The following is a 20676-nucleotide window of genomic DNA, read 5'->3' as shown; positions in this document are numbered from 1 at the left end:
TGTCCCAGCCTACACACACACCCCGGCTTCTGCATTGACCAGGGTGGGGGCATCCCTTAGTGCTGAAGCCCTTCTGTCTCTTTCCAGAAAATGTGCTCAGCAGAGGTCTCAGCTCCTCTCTCTCCCTCTTTGTCCACTGTGGTCATGCTTTTATTGTGGCCACCACTTCTCTAAAGTTGCCCTAGCCCATGCTGGCAGGGGCCAGCTCACAATCTGACCTTGTCTTCTCCACAGTAGCTCATGGATCGGTGGTCCTCCTTGACATGCTGTCTTCACTTAACACGGAGGTAGGGCTCCCTCTGTGCTGCCACAGTGGTCTTTCTTTGCCCCTTCCCTAGACCACAGTGTGGCATGGTGCCTCATCTTTGAATGCCACCTTCCGCCTCTACACACTGGCAGTGTGTGCATTTTCCAATCCCGTACCTTCAAATGCCATCTAAAAGCTATAGCTCTCTCTTAGATCTCTCTTATGACTTGGCCTGAGACATCTGATAGATACTTTGAGTTTGAGCGCTCTAAATCCAAGTTTACCACTGTGTTTACTGCTTATTACCACATACACAGAAAAGTTAAGAAGTGAAAACCACTTAAATAGCATAAGAATTCTCATATATAACAAATCCAAGCATAGAACATGCCTACCAACTCCCCAGAACTCCTAAGTATCCAGGCTCCTGGTTGCCTGCTATTCTAATGGTTGCCATGGTTCCTCTTTGTGCAAGGTCCTCTCTGTTCACGCCTTCCTTCATGTCGGTGTTCAGGCTAGCAGAAGGGAGGGAAAGAGAGCTACAGTCCATCTCTCCTTGCTTTCAGAACAACTGCTTGGACACCATAGCTAATTCTTATGCTGCTATTTCATTGGTCAGCACTTACAGCACAGCCACACCTAACTGCTTCATGTTTAAACCATATGGCAAAACATTCAGCTAAACTCCGGGTTCTTTTACTAAAGCGGAAAAGGGATGTTAGGAGGAAACCAGCTCTGCCACACATGACTGACACATGTCCTTCCTTCAGGTCTTTGATTAAATACCAGTTATCTAAGAGGCCTTCCCACAAGCCTATCTAGCCTTGGTTTCCCTCTTGTGAGTCCGTCCCTTTACATATGTTTATATCCGTACAGCATAGCTCCCATCATATGATGATACCCGCACTCATGACTTTATATATATATATATGGATCTGGTAGCTGCATGCACTCCTTCCTCACTGGACTTAGGGAAGGCACCCTGCTCTGTTAACTACGATCCAGGCCATGATGAGTCATGAGCAGAACAGGGAAGGAGGGAGACACCCAAGTCACCATGTACTTTTGTCTGTCCCGGGTGCAGCAGAAGAGTTTGCCCACTTCCTCATCACCTCAGCCTTTTCTCCTTCTTTGGGAAGCTCTAGAGACGGCCTTTTCCTATAGCCACACTGCACGGATTCAGCAGCACACGTGACCAAGTCACTTTTGTGGAGTGCAGATAACAGTCCATTATCCCAGCAGCTCTTGGGCAGGGCTGCCCTGGGGGAGCTAGTCAACATAGAAACAATGTCAAACTCTCTTAGCCTCTCCTCTGTGACTTTCTCTTTTAACGGAGACTCTGGATTTTTCTATTTAAATGGAAATCTAGCTGGTGCTGAGAAAACTAGCATGTGGCCTGCTCCATATGCAAATGTTCTCCTGGGTGATTTTTACCTATGACAGAATTGATGGGAAGCCTGGTAAATCACAAACATTCTTAACCTCATTATAAATACACTGCAGATGTGAAAATGCAAAGTGTGGAAGTCATAAATGTGAAAGCGACTTTCAACTGGTTTTAATGGGTGTTCTCTGTATCTTGTTATAACCCAGGGACCTGGCTGCAAGAAACTGCCTGGTAGGTGAAAATAATATGCTGAAAATCAGTGATTTTGGAATGTCTCGGCAAGAAGACGGCGGAATATATTCATCCTCTGGGTTAAAGCAGATTCCCATTAAATGGACAGCACCAGAAGCTCTTAATTACGGTATGAATGGACCCTGTTTTTCCTTTTGGTAGTAAAAGTGGCCTACATCAGCACAAAGCACTCAGAGGCTTGGTTGGGGTAGAGCAGAATCCAGACTGGAACTACTTGAAGGGCAACACGAATCGAGTGTAAATGTTCTTCCCTTGCTCTTAGTCACAGACTAAGTGTTTAGACATGTGAGACTGCTCAGTTAAAATAGTCAATGAGCGTGACTAGACATCTGAGAATTCCTAGTGTCCAGAGAATGATTACCTTCATATTAGACATCTGTTGTTCGAATCTTAGTGGGTCTTTTAAAACCTGTTACCAGATATTGGGGTGAAAGCTGGAAGATCACAGAAGCAGAGCAAGCCACAGCCAGCTTCACCTCACCAACTCCTCAGCCGGTCCTGTTTCCAAGAATACTCAGACTGAAAGCCTCTGAGTCCTCACCCCAAGGGTCTCTGCTGAACTGCTTTAGTTCCTGTTTCCTCAGGCCTTATATACCATTCTCTGCCCTGCGGTTACTTCCTGGGATTAAAGGCCTGTGTGCTTCCCAGAACTGGGATTAAAAGTGTGTGCCACCACTACCTGGCTCTATTTCCAGTGTGGCCTTGAACTCAGAGATCCAGATGGATCTCTGCCTCCCGAGTGATAGGATTAAGAGTGTGTGCCACCACTGTCTGGCCTCTATGTCTAATCTAGTGGCTGGCTCTGTCCTCTGATCCTCAGACAAGCTTTATTAGGGTACACAATATATCACCACAGACATCATTCTTGAGAATACTTCATATTGTACATGGATACTTGACTATACATCAGGTGTTGCTGGGGGTCAGGACCATTAGTCTGAATGTCTTATAATTGGTCCAGTCATCATATCTAAAGTAAATAGTGTCAGTCAAGTCTTCAGTTCCTCCCTCTTCAGGAGCCTGCTCTCAGCCTCTTCTCTGGAGCTTAGATCAATCTTGAGCAAAGAAAGAGGTGGGTGTCATCTTTTATAAGACCAAGGATTTGTTTTTATTTATTTTTTGTTCACTGTAAATTTTACGTATCTCTCTTGTGAGAAGTGCACACATGCCATGGTGAACATGTGGAGGGCAGAGGACAACACATGGGCGTCGGTCCATGTTATCACAGAGTTGTCTGTGTGTCTGTTGTGGTTGGTACTGAACTTCATACAATGGTGTTTTCTGTACCCGATAGCCCATTATGTGAGTATACACTAGTTTACCTTCTTGAGGAACCACCAAATTTCTTTCTAGGTAAAGATTTGAGTGTAATTGGCTTGGAAACTTGTCAGGCTGAGTCAAGTGCCTCATGCCAGCAAGAGGGGCTTTTGTGAGCTTTCCAGTCATTGTAGACCAACCTGGGGTTCAGTGGAGTGGAATCCCTGTCAATTCCCACAAGATTCTTCTGAGTTGGGTGCTATTCCTCGTGGGCTATGTTAGTAAAGGAAAAATCACGGGATGAAAGATAAGACTGTAACACTTAAATTTGTACAGAGTGTTTCTTTAGATGAAAACGTTTGTAAAAAACCTTTGTGACTAGATTTTCTTCTTGTGTATAAGTGCTCATAGCTAGTAAAAATCTACCTCTTAATCACAGTGAATACTAACCTCACTAAAGTATTTAGGAACCTAAGGACTAACTCCAGATACATGGACCGGACAGATGTGTTTTAAGTGAAAAGGACATGGAGGAAGCTTTCCGGTTGACACTGAGGGACATTTCTTTAGCTGCCTTTGACACAGACTTTGTAAGATGCAGTCGAGGGAGGAGGAGGAGGACACTACTGTACAGGTAAACGACAGTGCGGTGCAGTAGTTAGTGTCCAGTCCAGGAGGAAGTGCCTAGAAAGACAGCCTCAGGGGCACCCAGATTGCCATGGTAGCTCTCACAGACTTACACTGGCTCCAGAGCCCTGCAATTTTTGTTTTTTGCTTTTTTTGTTTTTTTTTTTTTTGCTTTTTGAAACACCAGGGGGTGGGAGGTGGGTGTTATCTCATGAAAGTCCTTATTTCTTGTTATACTTCAAGTTTTTACTGACTTCCTATCCAGGAGCCCTTTCTTCTCCACTGATCCCTTCCTTTACTCTTGCCTCAGGCTGCTGAAATAGTGCCCAGATGTCTCATGAAGAGGTCAGGGAGATAGATAAACGATCCACTGTCCAAGGACCCCCTTAAAGCTCTGGCTTAGGTCTGTTGGATTAAGCTGTGTCATTAGTGTTACTTGATGGAAAACATTTTTAAGAATCAGGCAATGTTAAGGGCCCCTCACCCACACCTGTCCCCCGTGCCACGCTCTCATCTTGTCCTCGAACACTTCTCAGCCCTGTATTTGGGATTATCCAGCTCAGTGTCTTCCTCACTGCTCTGCTAAGATACCCTGACAACAGCAGCTGATGGGGGAAGGCGTTTCCTTCTGGCTCGTTCTTCTAGAGGGACAGAGTCTCTCATGTCAGGGAAGCCATGGCAGCTGGCTAGTCACATTGCGTCAGGAAACAGAATGAACAGGAAGTAGGGCCAGACTCTAGAGCATCAACACCTGCCCGTGATGACCTACTTCCTCCAGCAAGACTTCATTACTTCATTACCTTCCCAAACAGCCCCACCACTCAGGGACTAATGGATCACACACAAGCCTACGGGGACATCTCACACTTAAACCGTAACACTCCCCAGCGACTAAATGAGAGCGTACTCAGACTGTATCCCTTCACTTTCAGTCCAGTTTTCAACGGAAGTACTCGGTTTATAAAGAAAGGTAGTATACTGATCCAACTAAAAAATAAAGTCACCTATTTATCGGTTATTGGAAGTTTTCCCAGCAGAGAGTGGGAGAGGAGGTCCTCCCCAGGAAGAGCGCATCACTTCATTGTCCGGTGTGAAATGGTCAGCCCTAAAAACATACATACACATAACATAATAACATACTTAGGAACATATATGTATATGCACACACGCATGCAATAACACTAAGTAGAAAAAGAGGCCATGAGTCTGAAGGGAAGGGGCTTATGAGAGGGTTTGGGTGGAGGAACAGAAGGGAGAAATGCTGTAGTAATAATCTCAAAAATTATTTAAAAACTTAACCATTTCCCACCTGAGTGTTTAGGGATGATGGTGGTGCTCACAACATAACTAAGCAGAAACTCCTCTCAGTGTGCTGTGACTCCTGAGCCTCTGGAATGAGAGGGAGACAACATTTTCTGCTGAGTTATGTTGTCAGCCACAGGACCTGGGCAAGAGGGCCCCTGCTCTATGGTTATGCAAATTGTAGTGCCTTTCCTCCAGAAGGGTACTCAGAGGGTCAGCTCAGCAAAAGAGCAGCAAAATGCTGCCCTGACTTACTCCGTGGTGTCAAAATGATCCACCAAAACCAGGTTCAGAGGTCGGGCAGGTTTTGTAGCTTTCTGAAGTGTAATCGGTTTACATACAGAACAGTTTTCTTGATCTCCACCAAACAGTGCTTTACAGCCTAAGAGATGTGTCTACAGAACTGAACTTCTTTACAAATTAGCCTCAACCTATAGCCACTGAACAAGTTTCATGAAAAGACTTGCTGTGTAGAGAAACAAAGTACTTTTCCTACCCAACAGCACAGGGAATATCCATAATGACCTTCTCGGTAGTGGGAAGCTAATCTCCACAGCTGGGGCTGGTGATCAGTGAGTGCTCCAGACTGACACAGGACCAGAGACACAGGCAAACTCTCTGGCCATTGTCCTTTCTTCAAGAAGGGAAGAGGCCGTTCTCTTTTAGAGGAACAAGACAATTTTCTAGGAGTGGCATTTATAAATCCTGGGATAGCAGATGGAGAGAAAATGCTATGATTCAGAAACCTTCAAGCTGTGCATGGTGACACATGCCTGTAATCCCATCACAGAGAGGTAGAGGCAGGAGATCGGTAGTTGAAGGCCAGCCTGGGCTACATGACAAGCTAGGCTACATGTGACCTTGTCTCAAAAAGCAGACAGAAAAGGCCTTAACATTTCTGCAGGTGGCGTTTAGTTGTGACAGGATGCATATGCCATGTGCTGGACAAGTCTCAGAAGTGCATATTGCCTTGGAGACTGGGAGGGATGTTTCTGCTGCTCCTCCCTGATTTCATATCCATCTCCAGAAGGCATCTTTGGTAGAATTTTATCTCTGTGCTTCTGCTAAAGGCTACCAAAACAAACAAACATAAAACAAAACAAAAAACCCTAAGAGTTCAGCTCCTGCGGCTCAGTAAAACAGGTGCACCGAGATATCTTGACAAAGCAAGGCACTATGTAATTTGAAGAAGTTGTTTTTATCAGCCAGCTCTGTTAATTTCCACTCTATTCAAACCATATAGTTTCATTTGCAGAAAATACATTTCTCTATCAGTGGCGAAAATGAGACCTTTAAGCATGTAAGAATATCTGTAAACAGTGATGAGTAAAAAAATCAAAGTTCAGAAACTTTCCTTATTGCTTTGAGTTTGTTTGTAATTTTACTGGGAAGAAAGCGATGCAGGCAGAAGACGACTGTAGGAATCCAGCTTATTTAATCTCCTAGGCACTGATGTGCGCAAATTTATGTTTTTATATAAAAACCAACCGTCTCCTTCAGATACCACAGGGAAGTAAGCCTGCATGCTGGCTGAATGTTTGTTATTGGGAGAGGGGAGAGTCATTTTATAGCTCACTTGATTAAACTAGCTTCCTGAAGACTCCATTTAATTCTTAACATTACTAGGCCTGGAATTAACACAAGCACCCAGAACGGGATGTAGTTCTGGCATTCCTTTGGAGGCCCAGCCATGCTAGCATGCGGCTGACACTCAGCCAGAGCCTTGTTCCACTGACTCACTGGTTATGACTGTTTTCTCCCTTTCAGGGAGATACAGCTCTGAAAGTGACGTGTGGAGCTTTGGCATCCTCCTCTGGGAGACCTTCAGCCTGGGAGTCTGTCCGTACCCTGGAATGACGAACCAGCAGGCCCGGGAGCAAGTGGAAAGAGGTGAGCCAAGGCCTGGGTGTGTCATGGTCACGTCCGCCAGCACAGCGGTGCCCGGGGCATGTCTGCACACCGGACTGGGAGGGAAGAGTCACAGTGCGGTAAAGAGGGAAAATGTCAGAGGAGTCTGTTTCCCAGTGCCATGGGTGCTGTGGCTCCTACAGAAGAAAGGCAAACTCTTGCAAGCCTGTCCCGCCCGTGGCCCATAGGTGACATGGAGCTACGCATATCTGTGAACGTGGCCAACACAATCGTGAACTTACTCTCTTCTTTTGCAACATAATCGCACGGTTCTTAAGTGTGAGCTGTGTAGATCCCAGTCCTGCTGTATCACAGTGCATGAAGATAGGATCCCTGTGCATGGCTCTCAGCTCTTTAAAGAGAGAACTCCACTGTATCCTGCCCCACTGAGGTGAAAGAAGGCAGACCACCTTAGAGTGGTGCTGTATTCCAGAGAAGTTCCTGTAGTACTTCAAGTGGAAATGCTTGTAGTTTCCAGAAGGAATTTAGAGATATTGTGATCCGGAGAGATGCTGTGGTACTCCTGATAGAGGCAGGAGGGACTAGGTGGCAGTCATACTCCGCACATGCTTGTGTAGGACACAGCTTCCAATGAGAGGAGTGTTCTGTTCAGATGACTGCCCCTGCCTGCCTCGGGTAGCCCGAGTGTGGGGGTGGCCTGCCTTCTATCCTTGCACACACACCTCCTAGCACAGGACCCCAGTGCAGCCAGGCAGCAGCCTGTAAAGGATGGAAATTGTTCTTTCTCAGCTCACTGCTGAATGAGCGTATAAACCCCCTTCTCCAGACTCTACATCTGATCCTTCTGGAAGCCAGTCCTCAGAGCAGCGCAAACGTGCATTTGTATGTGCTACAGCTTTCTGCAGACTTGCCAACACGTGCCTGGTTCTGTAATGGTGCACGCTGTCATCTGGGGGAGAGGGGGGGGGGTCCTGACACCGACAGAGACCTTTAGTGTGTATCCCACTTCCAGCATAGGGCACTAACATTTACAAGCAGCAGAATGCCCTGGGTGAGTGTGTCTCTCACTTCTGAGCTCTCTACTCTTCTCTTGAATCTTTAGGATACCGGATGTCCGCCCCACAGAACTGTCCAGAAGAGATTTCTAAAATCATGATGAAGTGTTGGGATTACAAGCCTGAGAACCGCCCTCGGTTCAGTGACCTTCACAAAGAGCTCACTGCCATCAAGAAGAAAATCACATAGTGCCGGCCAGGGCCAGACTCCACCTGCAGGACTCTGTCCTCAGCCACCCCGACCTTATACCACCTTACTGCAGCCATCTTGGAAGGTTATGTTTTTTATTAACCGGGTTTTTTAAAGTCTGTTCCACTTTAAAAATATGTTAAAGGCAAATTTATTCAAGAAATAAACAGTCCTACCCAGGGCCGTATTAGCTAACCACAGAACCCTACCGTGTGAGGCCGCTGTAAAGAGAAAAGCACAGGTCTAACTGAGAAGATAAAAGGCCTATGTTTTCATGCCTAGGACCATTGATGCTCCGCCAAGGTTTTCTACTTGAGGCACAGCCCGTGGGCTACTGTCTTCTGCCACAGGCCCTCCTCAGTTGGTGCTATAAACAGCGTTGGTAGCGCATGCTCGCAGGACGCGTTCCCACCACAGTTGGCTCTCTACTCTGCCAAGGCGAGATTGTATCTATAAATATAATCATATATTGGGAATTACTTGGACCTCCTAGGGTTTTTCTTTTCTTTCCTGTCAGAACAAGCCCGGTGAGAACATTACACCCCTGTTATTTTGTCTTTTACCTCCTCAGTCCAGGCTGCAGAAAAGGGTGCATGGAAAATTCCCAGAGAGCACACAGTATGGAGGCAGCTGCTCCTGCAGGACACTGCAGAGGACAGGGATGACAAGCAGTGTGTGACCAGGAGGGCAGGCTGGGAAAGTAGCGGCTAGCCGGTGCTCGCCAGGGAGAAGAAAACAGCAGCCTGCTTGCCTTCCAGACTTGCACCTTTACAATACACTGTATCTGTGGTCTGAATTCCCTAATGAAGCCTAGGAAATGTCTCAGGAGCTCCTGGAGTCCAGAGGAGACTTTCTGAGAGATCCTGAAGTCCGCAGAAGGAACAGCATGACTTTAATCCTGTACCTTCATCCTAGGGGACAACCCAGAATGGAATTACCATCATTTATACCAGTTCCTGAACCTTCAGAGTCCATGACTCACACCCACAAACATCCACATACATCTACTGAAGTGCACAGTTGCTGTGAATGAAATAGATGGACCAGAAATCAAGTAAATATTAATGAAGAAACCCTAGGGCACCCACACTTCCATCTCCTCTTTTCATCTAAAGGCAGTCCCCGGAAATCTTACTGATAGCTCATGGGTATGCAAGCACACACATCATTAAAGGGTATCTCCTGTGTATAAAGTGTAGGGCGGTTCAATCTAAGATTTGGTTGAAGTGAATCTTAGCTGTGTGCAGGGAACTTCCCCATGATCTATCCACAGTTGTCTCAGGATCAGTATGTCTGGGGGATAGTATCACTAAGGGGAAGATGTGGCCCGGAAGCCTTCACTAAGTCCTCAGACCTGTGTCCAGACAGACATTGCTTTAGGGACTACTCACGTCTGTGTTGAAGAGCTCACGATGGCAAGTCCCTCCCTTCCGGGCTGTGTAGAGCATAGACCAGACTCTAAAGGGTATAAAGGAGACTGCTGAAGAGAAGAATGGCTGGTATCTATCATTCCAGCCTCCTTGCTCATTTTATACACATGTAATGATCATACATGCAGACTAAAGAAAAGGACCTATGAGCCTGCCCACAACAGTACACTGCCCCACACAGAGCAGCCCCGTCATCGGCATGGCGCTCCCGCAGGTCAGACACCACAAATGAGCTTAGCTCCCTTTTCATGGCACACACCACGGAAACCCAAGTGCAGACTCCAGAATTCAGACTCGGTGCTGTGCTGCTCTCCAGGCATCTGTCGTCCCTCAGAAGGAGATAAGACGTTCCCTTTCAGGGTTTCCAAGTGAATCTGTCTATAATACAATTTTTGTCCATGAGAAAGAAAGAACAGCCTCTCAGAACTATACTCCGGCCACGGAAAGGAGACTTGGCTCTAACTCTGTGAACAAGACCCGAAGCTTAATCCTTGCATTCTGCTTTAAAGAGAACATGGCATTGATAATTTCACTCATCTCGGCTGTTGGGATTTGCAATTCACATCAAAACTCTTTGCTTAAATTAAAAAGGCTTTTCAAAACATCGTGACATCTGCAGCATTTAAATTCTATTTTATTCTTTGTCCCAGAGCAGGCAGAGGTACAGTTTAAGATTAACTCATCGGGAGCCTTTCAGGATCATGTCAGTCGTATAGAATATTAAATTTAACATAGGCGCATGTATTAAGAAAAGCTTATGCAAAAACATTCTTACTGTTAATTTTGTTATGCTTGAAGCATAATTTATTCATCCCTTCTGTCACTGATAATTATTGGAATTATGTACTTTAGGAGGCTAATCCATACCCAAAAAGTGCACATATAAATACAGTTCTGATTTGCAAGTTGATTTAGGGAAAAGAGGCTGCAGAAATGCACAGAATTCTATGATTTGTTTTGTTAAGTAATAAATAGTAAACGGTGGTGCCCAAAATTCCCGCTGGTGTGGCCGCACTTGAGCCTGGTCCCACATCTTTATTTCCCTAATGGGTTATCCGAGAGTTACCTGTAGCCCTGCTCATAGCTACACTCGGCATTCCTTCAGTTCCGCCATCTGGGCATGAAGGAGAGGCTGGTAAACCTGAGCAGTCCGACTTCACAGCTGCCTTTTCCTACCTTGAATCACAAGAAGCCTTCATGAGAAATGGGTAGTTCACTGTTTTTCAGAGGGAGAAAACTTCTCTGCCAAGTCGGCATCCTTGTGTATCCCGTGTGACCTAAGCTTTCTTCCCAAAGCCATTTTCTTAGGAAAACCGTAAGGGGATTATGAGGCTTCCTTTCAGCCCCCTCCTGCTCCGAGGTCCACAGGAAGATGTCCCACGTGATTCTTTCTCCTTTTTCCAAGACAGCAGGGATGGTAGAGTTAGTTCCCCAGTCACAGCTGGCCCCTTCTCACAGACATCATACAGCCTGGATCCATTTGTGGGTATCTCACAGATGGTATCCACTACAGGCAGGGTTGTTTAGAAAACAGAATTTCTTAGAGCTGAGATTGTATTAGTTTCCTTTTTAGTCACTATTTCTGTTAGCTAGCTTCACTGACCAACTCCACAGTGCTGGTACCAAGACTGTTGATAAGCAAGCATTTTAGTTGCAATATGTGCTGCGTGCCAGGACTTGGGGGAGGGGGCCCAATGAGCACCCCGGCTGCAGCGGCACAGATCTGTGTTGTGCGTCACGGTCAGAGGCGTCTCAGGCACACTTCATGATCCCTGTGATTATCAGTTGCTGTACAAGTGTACCTGAACATCATCCTGATATGCTGTGTACACTGTCTTACAGCTCTGTCCTTGAAGCAAGAGTGACATCTGAAAGGGACTGTCTGCCTGAGCCCTCTCCCTTTCAGCACACTCCATTTGTCACACCATTGACATCCGCCATGTCTCTTGTCAATAGATGTGAATGTCATGGGAAGACAGACTTTTCTATTTGGAGATCAGAGCCCTCATACAAAAAAACACCACCACCGAGAAGGAGCTGCAGAGACAAATTTCCCTGTATGTGTTACTGTCTTCAGTAGATGGAATCAAAGATTTTACATGGAGATCAGTCATTAAACTGGCAGGAGAGTTTACTATCAAAGTATTACCTCATTTTAACTGATTTTAATTAGATTTTTACTTTATATATTTCTGGGCTTATTAGTTTGATGTCAAGTCTGACTATGTACTTTTTCTGAGAATGCAGAATGCCACTCATTTCTGTAGAAGAAAAAAGACCCTGATTTAAAAGCCAGCAAGATCACCCCAAGAAGAGTCACTTATACAGACTTAAGCTCCCATTAAATGTCCCTTTGAAAGTCACGTTCTAATACAGATAATCAACTATCATCTCGCTAAGTCAGTTTAAGAAATGTACCCTCACCCCCACAAACCACCCTACTGTCCTCTACTGATTCAAAGATTAAATTCAGGGCCAGCCTTAGAATCACACTCTATCCTGACAGGCATGAAGAGTCTAGGACAGTAGGAAAACACCGTGCTGTGACATTCTTAATCCCTTTACAGTACCCAAGAGCAGGGGCACAGTGGGTACTGCCAGTGAGCTGTTCAGGCAGCATGCAAGGAGGCAAAACAGGAGAAGAACGAGTTCCCTGGAGCAGGTGGAGAAAGTGGAGAAGACTGATAGCGCAGCCTGGAAGCCCAAGGAAACTGCCAGGCGCCAAACCCTTCCCACAAAACCTAGAACAGATCATCAGTCCCAAAGCTGCAAAAGAGCCCACCCCAGTGCCAGGGCCACTCCCTGCAGCAGGAGCTGCTCACTTGGCACCCGATCCAGAGCTGACTGTGTGAGATGTTCCACTCACCATCTTCCCACCCAGTAAAACTGGTCCCATGTGCTCAGTCCTAAAAGAGTAGCCAATGCCTCTTTACATTTGCGCTAGTTATCAGTACGTGTTAGGCTGAAGCCACTGATTCTTCACGTCTCATTAGGAATCTTTTTATGCAGTAGAAGCTAACTTGTGCTAAGGTTTCCTAAATGAGAACATGCATCATCTTGTGACACCTTTGACCACTAGTAAGTAACTAAATGGTTCCTGGAGTTTCCTGCTGAGGGGCCCTACTGTGCCACACTCTTATGAAGAGAAACAAAGCATCAGGGAAGTTGGGAAAGTAGCTGTGTTTCTTGACTTTCCACTAGTAACGCTTAAGGGAAAGAGAAAAATAGAGACCTTCTGAGGCAGAGCACAGTTCAGCCGGGTAAGGAAGTGGGCCTCCAGCAAAGGAGTCCAGGAAAACAGAGGGCAGTCAGAATATCAGTGAGACCCATGGAAAAGCCTGAAGCTCTGGCAGCATGGAGCCCACCTCCTTCTGAACAGTACCAAACAGAGCACCCCTTCAGCTTCTGCAACAGTTTCTTGAAGGGCTTGAGTAGACTGTTTCAGAATGTAGCCTCTTTCTCTGCAAAGCTACAGAGGTGGGAGTCGAGCCCATCTCCTATGCACCCTAAACTGGGAAACTGAGTTACAGCACACTCAGCATAGGGTCTACAGGCAATTGTTGGGATGTCTCTGGGTTTCACTTCATTAATGGAAAACTGTAACGCGGCACGTTTAGCTTCCTTACTAGCAAACTTGTAAGAATTCTCAAACAAGAATACCCACCAACATCTCCTTTTGAACTTCAGAACTGTGTACCCATTAACATCCATTAAGCCAGTAACATGCAGGTGTTCCAGAGGACCAGAGTGCTGGGTGACAGTAATAGTCCTGTCGCAGAGTGTTTCCCTCCAGTGTGCCATACCAGGTCCAGCAGTGCTGAGAGGTGTGGTCTTCAGACTTGGTTTTGACTGCTGGCTAGCATCCTTTCTCATCTTTGGCTTTGCAGTGCTTCTCTTTCCCCGAAGAGAAAAGCCTTCAGTGTTCATTGGCTTCTAACCCAAGAGTCTCTTCTCAGGGGTTCCCTGCCTTACAGGGATGTGCAGACCTATTCTGAGAAGTCCAAGCATACAGTCAGCCTGAGAGTAAAGATGACGTGTGGAGATGGCATGCTTAGGTGCTGTGTGAGCGGCCTTATCACCAAAGGCTTGGGGACCTTTTTCTAAGGACATTAAGACTACTGTGAGTGGGCGTGCCCAGGTTGAAGGCTTCCTTATTGTTTTGGGCTAGTAAGCTGACCTCCCACCCCCAAAGACATAGTGGAACAGAATACTCCACAGTAAAGCCCTGGACATCCAGTTCTTCCACACACTACTGCAGGCTAATACACTTTGTATCCTCTATACCCTTCTTAAGAGCAATAGCTAAGTTCTTCAAGTTATATCATGTTAAATGATCTTCTAAAACTTTAAGAGGGCACTCTGAGGGTTCAAAGTAAGCCAGTCTGCCTGAATAGACACCCCAGAACATTGTATGAAGACATCAGCTCTCCTCATAGTTTCCCAAAGCACCTCCCTGGAAAACCAGACATTACCGCTTTCCCTGTTTGTTGGGAATTTCTGTAGCATCACATAAGTAGGCTGCGAATGCCACCCAGCAGATTCTAGACTGGCCCAGTAGGAAGCCAGGTGTCCTCCTCTAGCTACCAGAACAAACAACAGAGCCCTGTAAGAGACACACCATGGCCACTTGTGAGCACAGCGAGAACCCAAGTGTGAAAAGAAGCTACATAGGAATCCAAACTCCTGTTCCTCCTGAAGTACTTGTCAAATCACTGAGGTGTTGGAGTTGCCTGACAATCATTATAGAACAAAAAGTGAGCCCCTGTCTTCCCTGAGACCCAGGGAGGTCTCTAAGTGACCTATATTCAAACCCTTAGGGGCCAAGAGAGACTCAGACAGCTGCTGTCATTGATACCCTGTGGTAGCTCACCATAACATGCCTTTTCTTTAAGGATTTTCCTCTTACAAAGAATTTGGTGGGGAAAATATGCCTGCCAACTCCTAAGAAATGCCAGACTAGTTAGTGTATGCAAACACCGTGGCAGGAACCAAGCCTGAGCCTCACCCAGAGGACAGCTGTGTTTAACTTAGCCCTGGGTGCTTAGCCCATCCCAGGCTAGCTGTAGCTGCTCTCCTTTAGCAGCAATCAGAAAACCAACACTAAGAAAAGCAAGGTTCCAACAGAAGAGACTTTCCTATCCCTCCTTAGGCCCTGGTCCTTTACAGACACAGTGCACAGGATGTGGACACATCCCAGCAGAGCTCACTTTTTTATTTAGTGTCAATGGGATGGTTTCCTCCAGCTTCAGCAGGTTACTATGGGTATTCTTCACAGTCAAGTGGCTCTAAGCATCCAATCAAACATAAAAGCAGCTCATTTGTTCCAAATGCATGGCGAAAGTGGCCAGAGACACAAGATGCCCTTTGTCTGCTGGAATGTCACTTCACTGTCACAAGGTCTGCTCCCCAGCTTTATCTCATGCACAAGGTCCCCACGTGGATGTAGTTCTTGTGGGACAGTTCCATCATCATCCTTGATCATAGGCTACCCAGGCTGCCTGCTGAGTCAGCTTCCTTACAAACCCCTGGAGATTCTAGGTTTAAATGCCTATAGGTTTTATGTTTTCTTTGTGTTTCAGTGAATGAGTGATTGAGCAGCTGGGGACAGTGGGGACGAATGCTGATGCACATCCTGTTCACTTTGCGTCATAGTTGGTGTCTGTGTTTCTTAGTCTGCTCTGGGTGCTTTTGTGAGCGCTCTAGAATTCCAGAACTCTCCAAAAGCATAGCCATGCAACCACATCAGGTTTAAAAATCCGTAGAAATACAAGGGAATGAAAGCTAGCATCAGAGACCCACAAACTACTCTGACTTCTTCAGGAATCCAAGCAAACTGAGCACAAAAAACAAAAACACAGAATACTCAATTGGTGCGCAGCCCACGTGACTTCAGTGGGCTGTCAGCCCCGCCATTTTCCTGGCACGGGAGCACGGAGAGCAGGGACAGAAATACACTTTCCTGAGTTGCTTTCTCTGCTTGTTACATGGAGATGAACTCGTGTTGAGGGAGCAGGGCTGCCCTCGGCCACCTGCTGTCTAAGTGTCCCATCTGCAAGCAGCATTGTGAGACAAGCACCCCTGTGTTTGGTTCACGGTTTCCTTCGGTGCCAATGGATGGCCGTGTTAATATCAGGTTAAAGCACCTTTAATCTTCTTTTGTTATTTTAAAATAATATATTTGTGAAGTGGATAAAAGAAACACTGGAAATGGGGTGCTTCTGAAAATATCAAGTGTAAAACATATGTTCCAGGTCCATGGTGGTTTTTCTGGCTTTGTAAACAATTCTAAAAATGGATGACAGCTACGTGTGTGGAGCAGTTAGTTGTCTACCTTTGGTCATTTGTATCTCAGATCTGTATTTAACACATATTTATTTGTTAGATTTTACATTCGATGAAATACACTTTGAATTTTGAATGGCTAACATTACCGAATGTTCTGAAAATTGCCTTCTACGTTTTTAGAAACACAATTCATCATTTTTGTACAATTGGGCCGTTTTTTTGGACAGCCTTTTCTCTTGCCAGAGACCAATTACCATCCATTGGTCTGCGGAGCCGCTTTTTACCTTGTTCTTGTAATGATGTAAAATATTTACAGCAAACTGTGCCGTGTCTTGTTTGATCTTTCTGTCATGTTTACATTTCTCCTCCTCTACCACATAAATATGCTCAAAAAAAGAAGAAAATGAAAGTGAGATTTCCATGGTAACCGGCCTCCTCTGGCTGTAACACTGCATGAAATTATTAGCTTTGGGTTTCTTTGTAATTAAGCGCATAAGTCGTGATGAGGATGGTTATGCTGCTCCAGTCCAAGAGTCTCTTTCTGTTGAGATATCAAGATTGAAATGTAGCTCAAGTCTGAGTTTTCTATGTGCTTTGGGAGTTTGTCATGATTTTCTTGAATGTATTTGGGGGTTTTTGTTTTGATTTTTCACAGCATGATTTATTTAGCTTTAACATTAGAATTTAGAGGAGAAAGGTGGCTTGGGCCGATATTTGGAAACACACTGACACGAAGGAGCTCAGGTATCTGTCCATCATGCTAGCTCTGGTGCAGGGCTCAGCTGGTCCCGGCCAAGGGGCCCATCCTGAAACGGCATGCTGTTGTTTACCTAGGTTTGGGGTGATCCCATATCTTCTCCATCACTTACTTCATCTGCGTCAAGCCAAGCCCTGTCTCTCTCTTAAGTCCTGATCTTGAACAAAGAGTCACCCCAAACCACTACTTTTGTGTTCCCAGGGCCACACACAGCTTCCTAGGTGTCTTAGTCGGGGTTACTGTCACCCAGGATGAAACACCATGACCAAAGGCAACATGGGAGGAAAGGGTTGGTTTGGCTTACACTGCAGCATCGCTGTTCATCATTGAAGGAAGTCAGGACAGGAACTCAAATAAGTCGGGAACCTGGAGGCAGGAGCTGACGCAGAGGCCATGGAGATTTGTTCCCCATGACTTGCTCAGCATGCTTTCTTACAGAACCTAGGACCACCAGCCCAGAGATGGCCCCACCCATAATGAGCTGGTCCCTCCCCCGTCAACCACTAATAAGAAAATGCCTACAGGTCCAGCTGCAGCCTGATCTTCGGATGGGTTTTCTCAGTTGAGGTCCCTCCTCTCAGATGACTCTAACTTGGGTCAAGTTGACATAAAGCCAGGCCTGCATACTAGGATAGGCCCAGTACCCATCCAGTCCTCTGACCTCACTGATCTTACAACACCTAGTACCTGCAGGGTGTTTCTGGATTGGTGGGCACCTTCTGACAGCCCTTCACTGCCTGCATGGGGGTTTAGCTTCTTACCCAGCAGATCTGTCTGAATCCTGGACAACCCCTGCCTTTCCTGACTCCATTAGGACCAGGGGCATCTGTCAGCCAGGAAGCCTGGCTCCCTGACTGAATCCCATTCCCCATGATGAAAGAGCAGCGTCTCTGAAAAATCCCTGGAGCTCTTGTGGCACTTGAAGCCCCACACATCGCTGTGATCCCCCTCCGGCTGGTGATTTCTTTTCAGGCAGATGGTGTGATGTTGCTTGTGGAAAATACAGGAGTGAGAACTCGTTGCTATCACAAGCATCGCTGAAACTCTGTGACGTCTCTGTGGACCTACCTCAGCAGGTGTTTTCACACCGTCTACGCCTGCTTCCTTAAAGCGTCCTCATTCTCCTGGGAATTTCCACTTCAGTAACTGGTGCGGATCTGATCAGAAAGGAGTTCCAAGCACCCACTGCCCACTACAAAAGCCCAGGCACCCACGAGCTTTCTGTACAAAGCTGGGTCCTTTCTCCCAAGACTGAGTCTTGAAGGCCAGGAAGAGGAGCGGAGCACATTCTTGGGAGCAGAATCCTTCCTTCGAGCAGAGTTGCTCTGATTCCTACTTCTGAGCTCCCTGCAGCCCTGGGTTGGGACCATCCACAACCTTGTTCTCTAGCTTCCATTGACTTGGGTGCCCATCTCCCTACATGGCCTCATCATGGCTTTCTAACTAATTCCTTTCACCTCAGTCCACAGTATTCCATTTCTATTGCCTCCTGACAACACTGATCTGAAAGGCCCCTTCTAGCTTTGAGTCTATGATCTCTCAAGTCTGAGGTCATTGCGGGGGTTCCTGCACCGCCATTGCCCTACAGAGTGAGTTCTAATCCTCCACTTATTGCTGTGTCAGCTTCCCGTTACCGTGACAAAACACTGGGAATCTGCAACGTTTAAAAAAAGGTTTATTGTACACACAGTTTCAGGGCCTTTCCTGTGGTCACTTGGTTCAGGTGCTTTGGCCTTGTGGAGGCACAGGACATCATTGCAGGAGTGTGGCAGAGGAGGCTTGCTCACATCATGGCAACAAGAAAGATGATAATCTGGGGTCCCCATTTTCCTTCCAAGTCACACCCTGGTGACCTAACTGCTTTCCACTAAGCCTCGCTTCCCAAAAGCTGCATCACCTCCTGGGGTAGTGAGAGAGCTAGAGGCCAGCCTTTCACACATGAGCCATTCAGGAGTCATGAGACACAGAAATGCCTTGACATGAGCTGTTGATTCTCACATTAAGCCTTCGCCACCACCCCACCCCTGGTCCCAGCTCAGGGTAATTCAGGTAATTGTTTCTTTTGTAGTCTCTCTCTAGTAACTAGTGGTGCCATTGGGTGGTCAAGTGATAAGGTCAATAGACTAGACATTGTCAAAGGCTAGTTGATCTACCATGGAAATATAAATACCAGAATCAATAGAAAAATAAATGTCACAGGGAGCCGAGGCACCAGTGGCTTTAGAAGTGACTCTTCTAGCCCATCTGTCCCAGCTTTCAGTGGGGCCTCATCTTATCCCACATCCAGAGAAGATTTCACCTTCCTGTTGAACACACTCAGAAGCCTACCAAATGTTTCCTTCAGAACTGAGTAAAAGCCAATAAATGCTTTACAGCTGTAGGGTTTCACGGCACACGTGTCTCCTCAGCATCCCCTGATAGCGTTGCCTCTGCCCACCTTTCCCCTTGTGCCCCCCAACAAATGTCAGAGTGGTTATGACAGTCCTGTAGCCCAAGTGGGCTCTGAGGAAGACACTTAGGACATCGGTGCCTCATGAAAGGAAGTAGGCAGGAGGGCATTTGGTCAATGATGCCCATGAAGGTCGCAGTCTTGGGGACTTTGAACAAGACAAACAGACTGAGACACAGCAGTCCCCAATTGAGAACTATGTACAGCATTAGCCTCCCAAGGAATGCCAATTGCACAGAATAACTCATTGTTAGGCTGAAACTGACTGTAGTGGCAACCAAGAGAAAGAGAAGGGGCTGCCATCTACCCCGGCCAGGTCACTCTCTAAGGGCTTTAAAAATAAACCCCTCTGTGGCTCTGATAGCCATTGAAACTTACAACAGTAGACCCCCATTCTTCCTTGCTCTCTTCCCATCCCTCCTTCCCTCCCTCCTACACATCCTTTCTTGTGGCCCTTCCTCAGTCACCCCACGATTTCATACCCAGAGCAGACATTCCAGGAAGATGAGCATGATCTCAGGTGTCTGCTGTAAAGGTGCATTCTTCAGATTCTGTGCTAGAAGGACCAGAAATCACTTACAAGATCAACCAGCAAGTAAAGAAGACGAGAGAGTCCTTTGCACAGGACAGCGGGAAGAATACCTGATGCCTGAAATTTGCTAATATAGGAAATACATTTCACCGAATCCCCTGACATCCTAAACATAAAACAACAACAACAAAAAGCTTACATCTGAAACTGCATGAGCTGAGCATTCAGATTAACACATTTGAAAAACGGTGACTCTGAGGCTTACTGTCTCCTATGACGGGATGTCAGAGTCGTGAAGAGTTTTGTCTCCCTCCCCTAAGACGTTTGGCAGTGTCACAACTGGGGAATGACTGGCTAGCATCTTAGTAGACAGAGTCCAGGAATGCTGCTCAGCAGATTACAGGGCACATACCAGAACCTTCCATTAAAGAATCATCTGGCTTCAAAAGGCAGTGGTGCCCTTGCTGAGAGCCCTGCATTGTGTCTGAATATCCATCCCAGAGCAAGGTCACTGGGAGACTTCACTGCACAGATTTTAAAGGTACAGTGGAGGACAAGAAGTTTTAAAAATGTGTTCTATTTTCCTTAAATTGGCATAAAGCTTACACAAAGAAGCAATCTACGGGATGAAGAAAGCCGAGTCCTGATGAGACTTAAAATCTCATCATGTAAAATCATCCCCTGATGAAATTTCCTAAGAAGGAAAAAGAATGAACCATATTAGGCATGAAAAGGTCAATTCAAATACAGAAATAGCAGCAATTGAACAAATGAGTGATTATAATCTTCATGCTGATAAACATGGAAAACCTAACAGAATTGACAGCGTCCTAGAAAAATGTTAATGTACCAAAGCAAAATCAAGAAGTAGACCTCAGGAGAGTAGAGCTGAGTCCAATCATTTAAAATCTTCCAGGGTGGGATGGGGGCCGGGGGGTGGGGCAGCAAGGTGGATGGATGCCTAACTCCAGTACCCCAGGGACCCACATGATGGAAGAAGAAAAATGATTCCTGTGACTCCTGTGAGTTGTCCTCTG

The 20676-nt window shown here is 46.2% G+C and overlaps 1 protein-coding gene across 3 annotated transcripts in view; it reads left to right on the top strand.

The window, feature by feature from the left end:
* Positions 1–16487, top strand: part of Fer (FER tyrosine kinase) — a 346826-nt gene extending 330339 nt beyond the window's left edge. For all 3 annotated transcript variants that reach the window (XM_052750228.1, XM_052750229.1, XM_052750230.1), the window contains 3 exons: positions 1841–1995; positions 6840–6962; positions 8044–16487. In XM_052750228.1, the coding sequence (XP_052606188.1) occupies positions 1841–1995; positions 6840–6962; positions 8044–8186 (421 nt within the window). In that variant the 3' untranslated portion in view covers positions 8187–16487. The remainder of the gene's footprint in view (positions 1–1840; positions 1996–6839; positions 6963–8043) is intronic.
* The last annotated feature ends 4189 nt before the right edge of the window (positions 16488–20676 follow it).

This window comes from Peromyscus californicus, unplaced genomic scaffold, assembly GCF_007827085.1.
Source record: "Peromyscus californicus insignis strain IS unplaced genomic scaffold, ASM782708v3 Scaffold_21__1_contigs__length_65335640, whole genome shotgun sequence".
NCBI lineage: Eukaryota > Metazoa > Chordata > Mammalia > Rodentia > Cricetidae > Peromyscus > Peromyscus californicus.
Note: the sequence above shows the minus strand (reverse complement) of the source record. Positions and strands in the feature narration are given on the sequence as shown.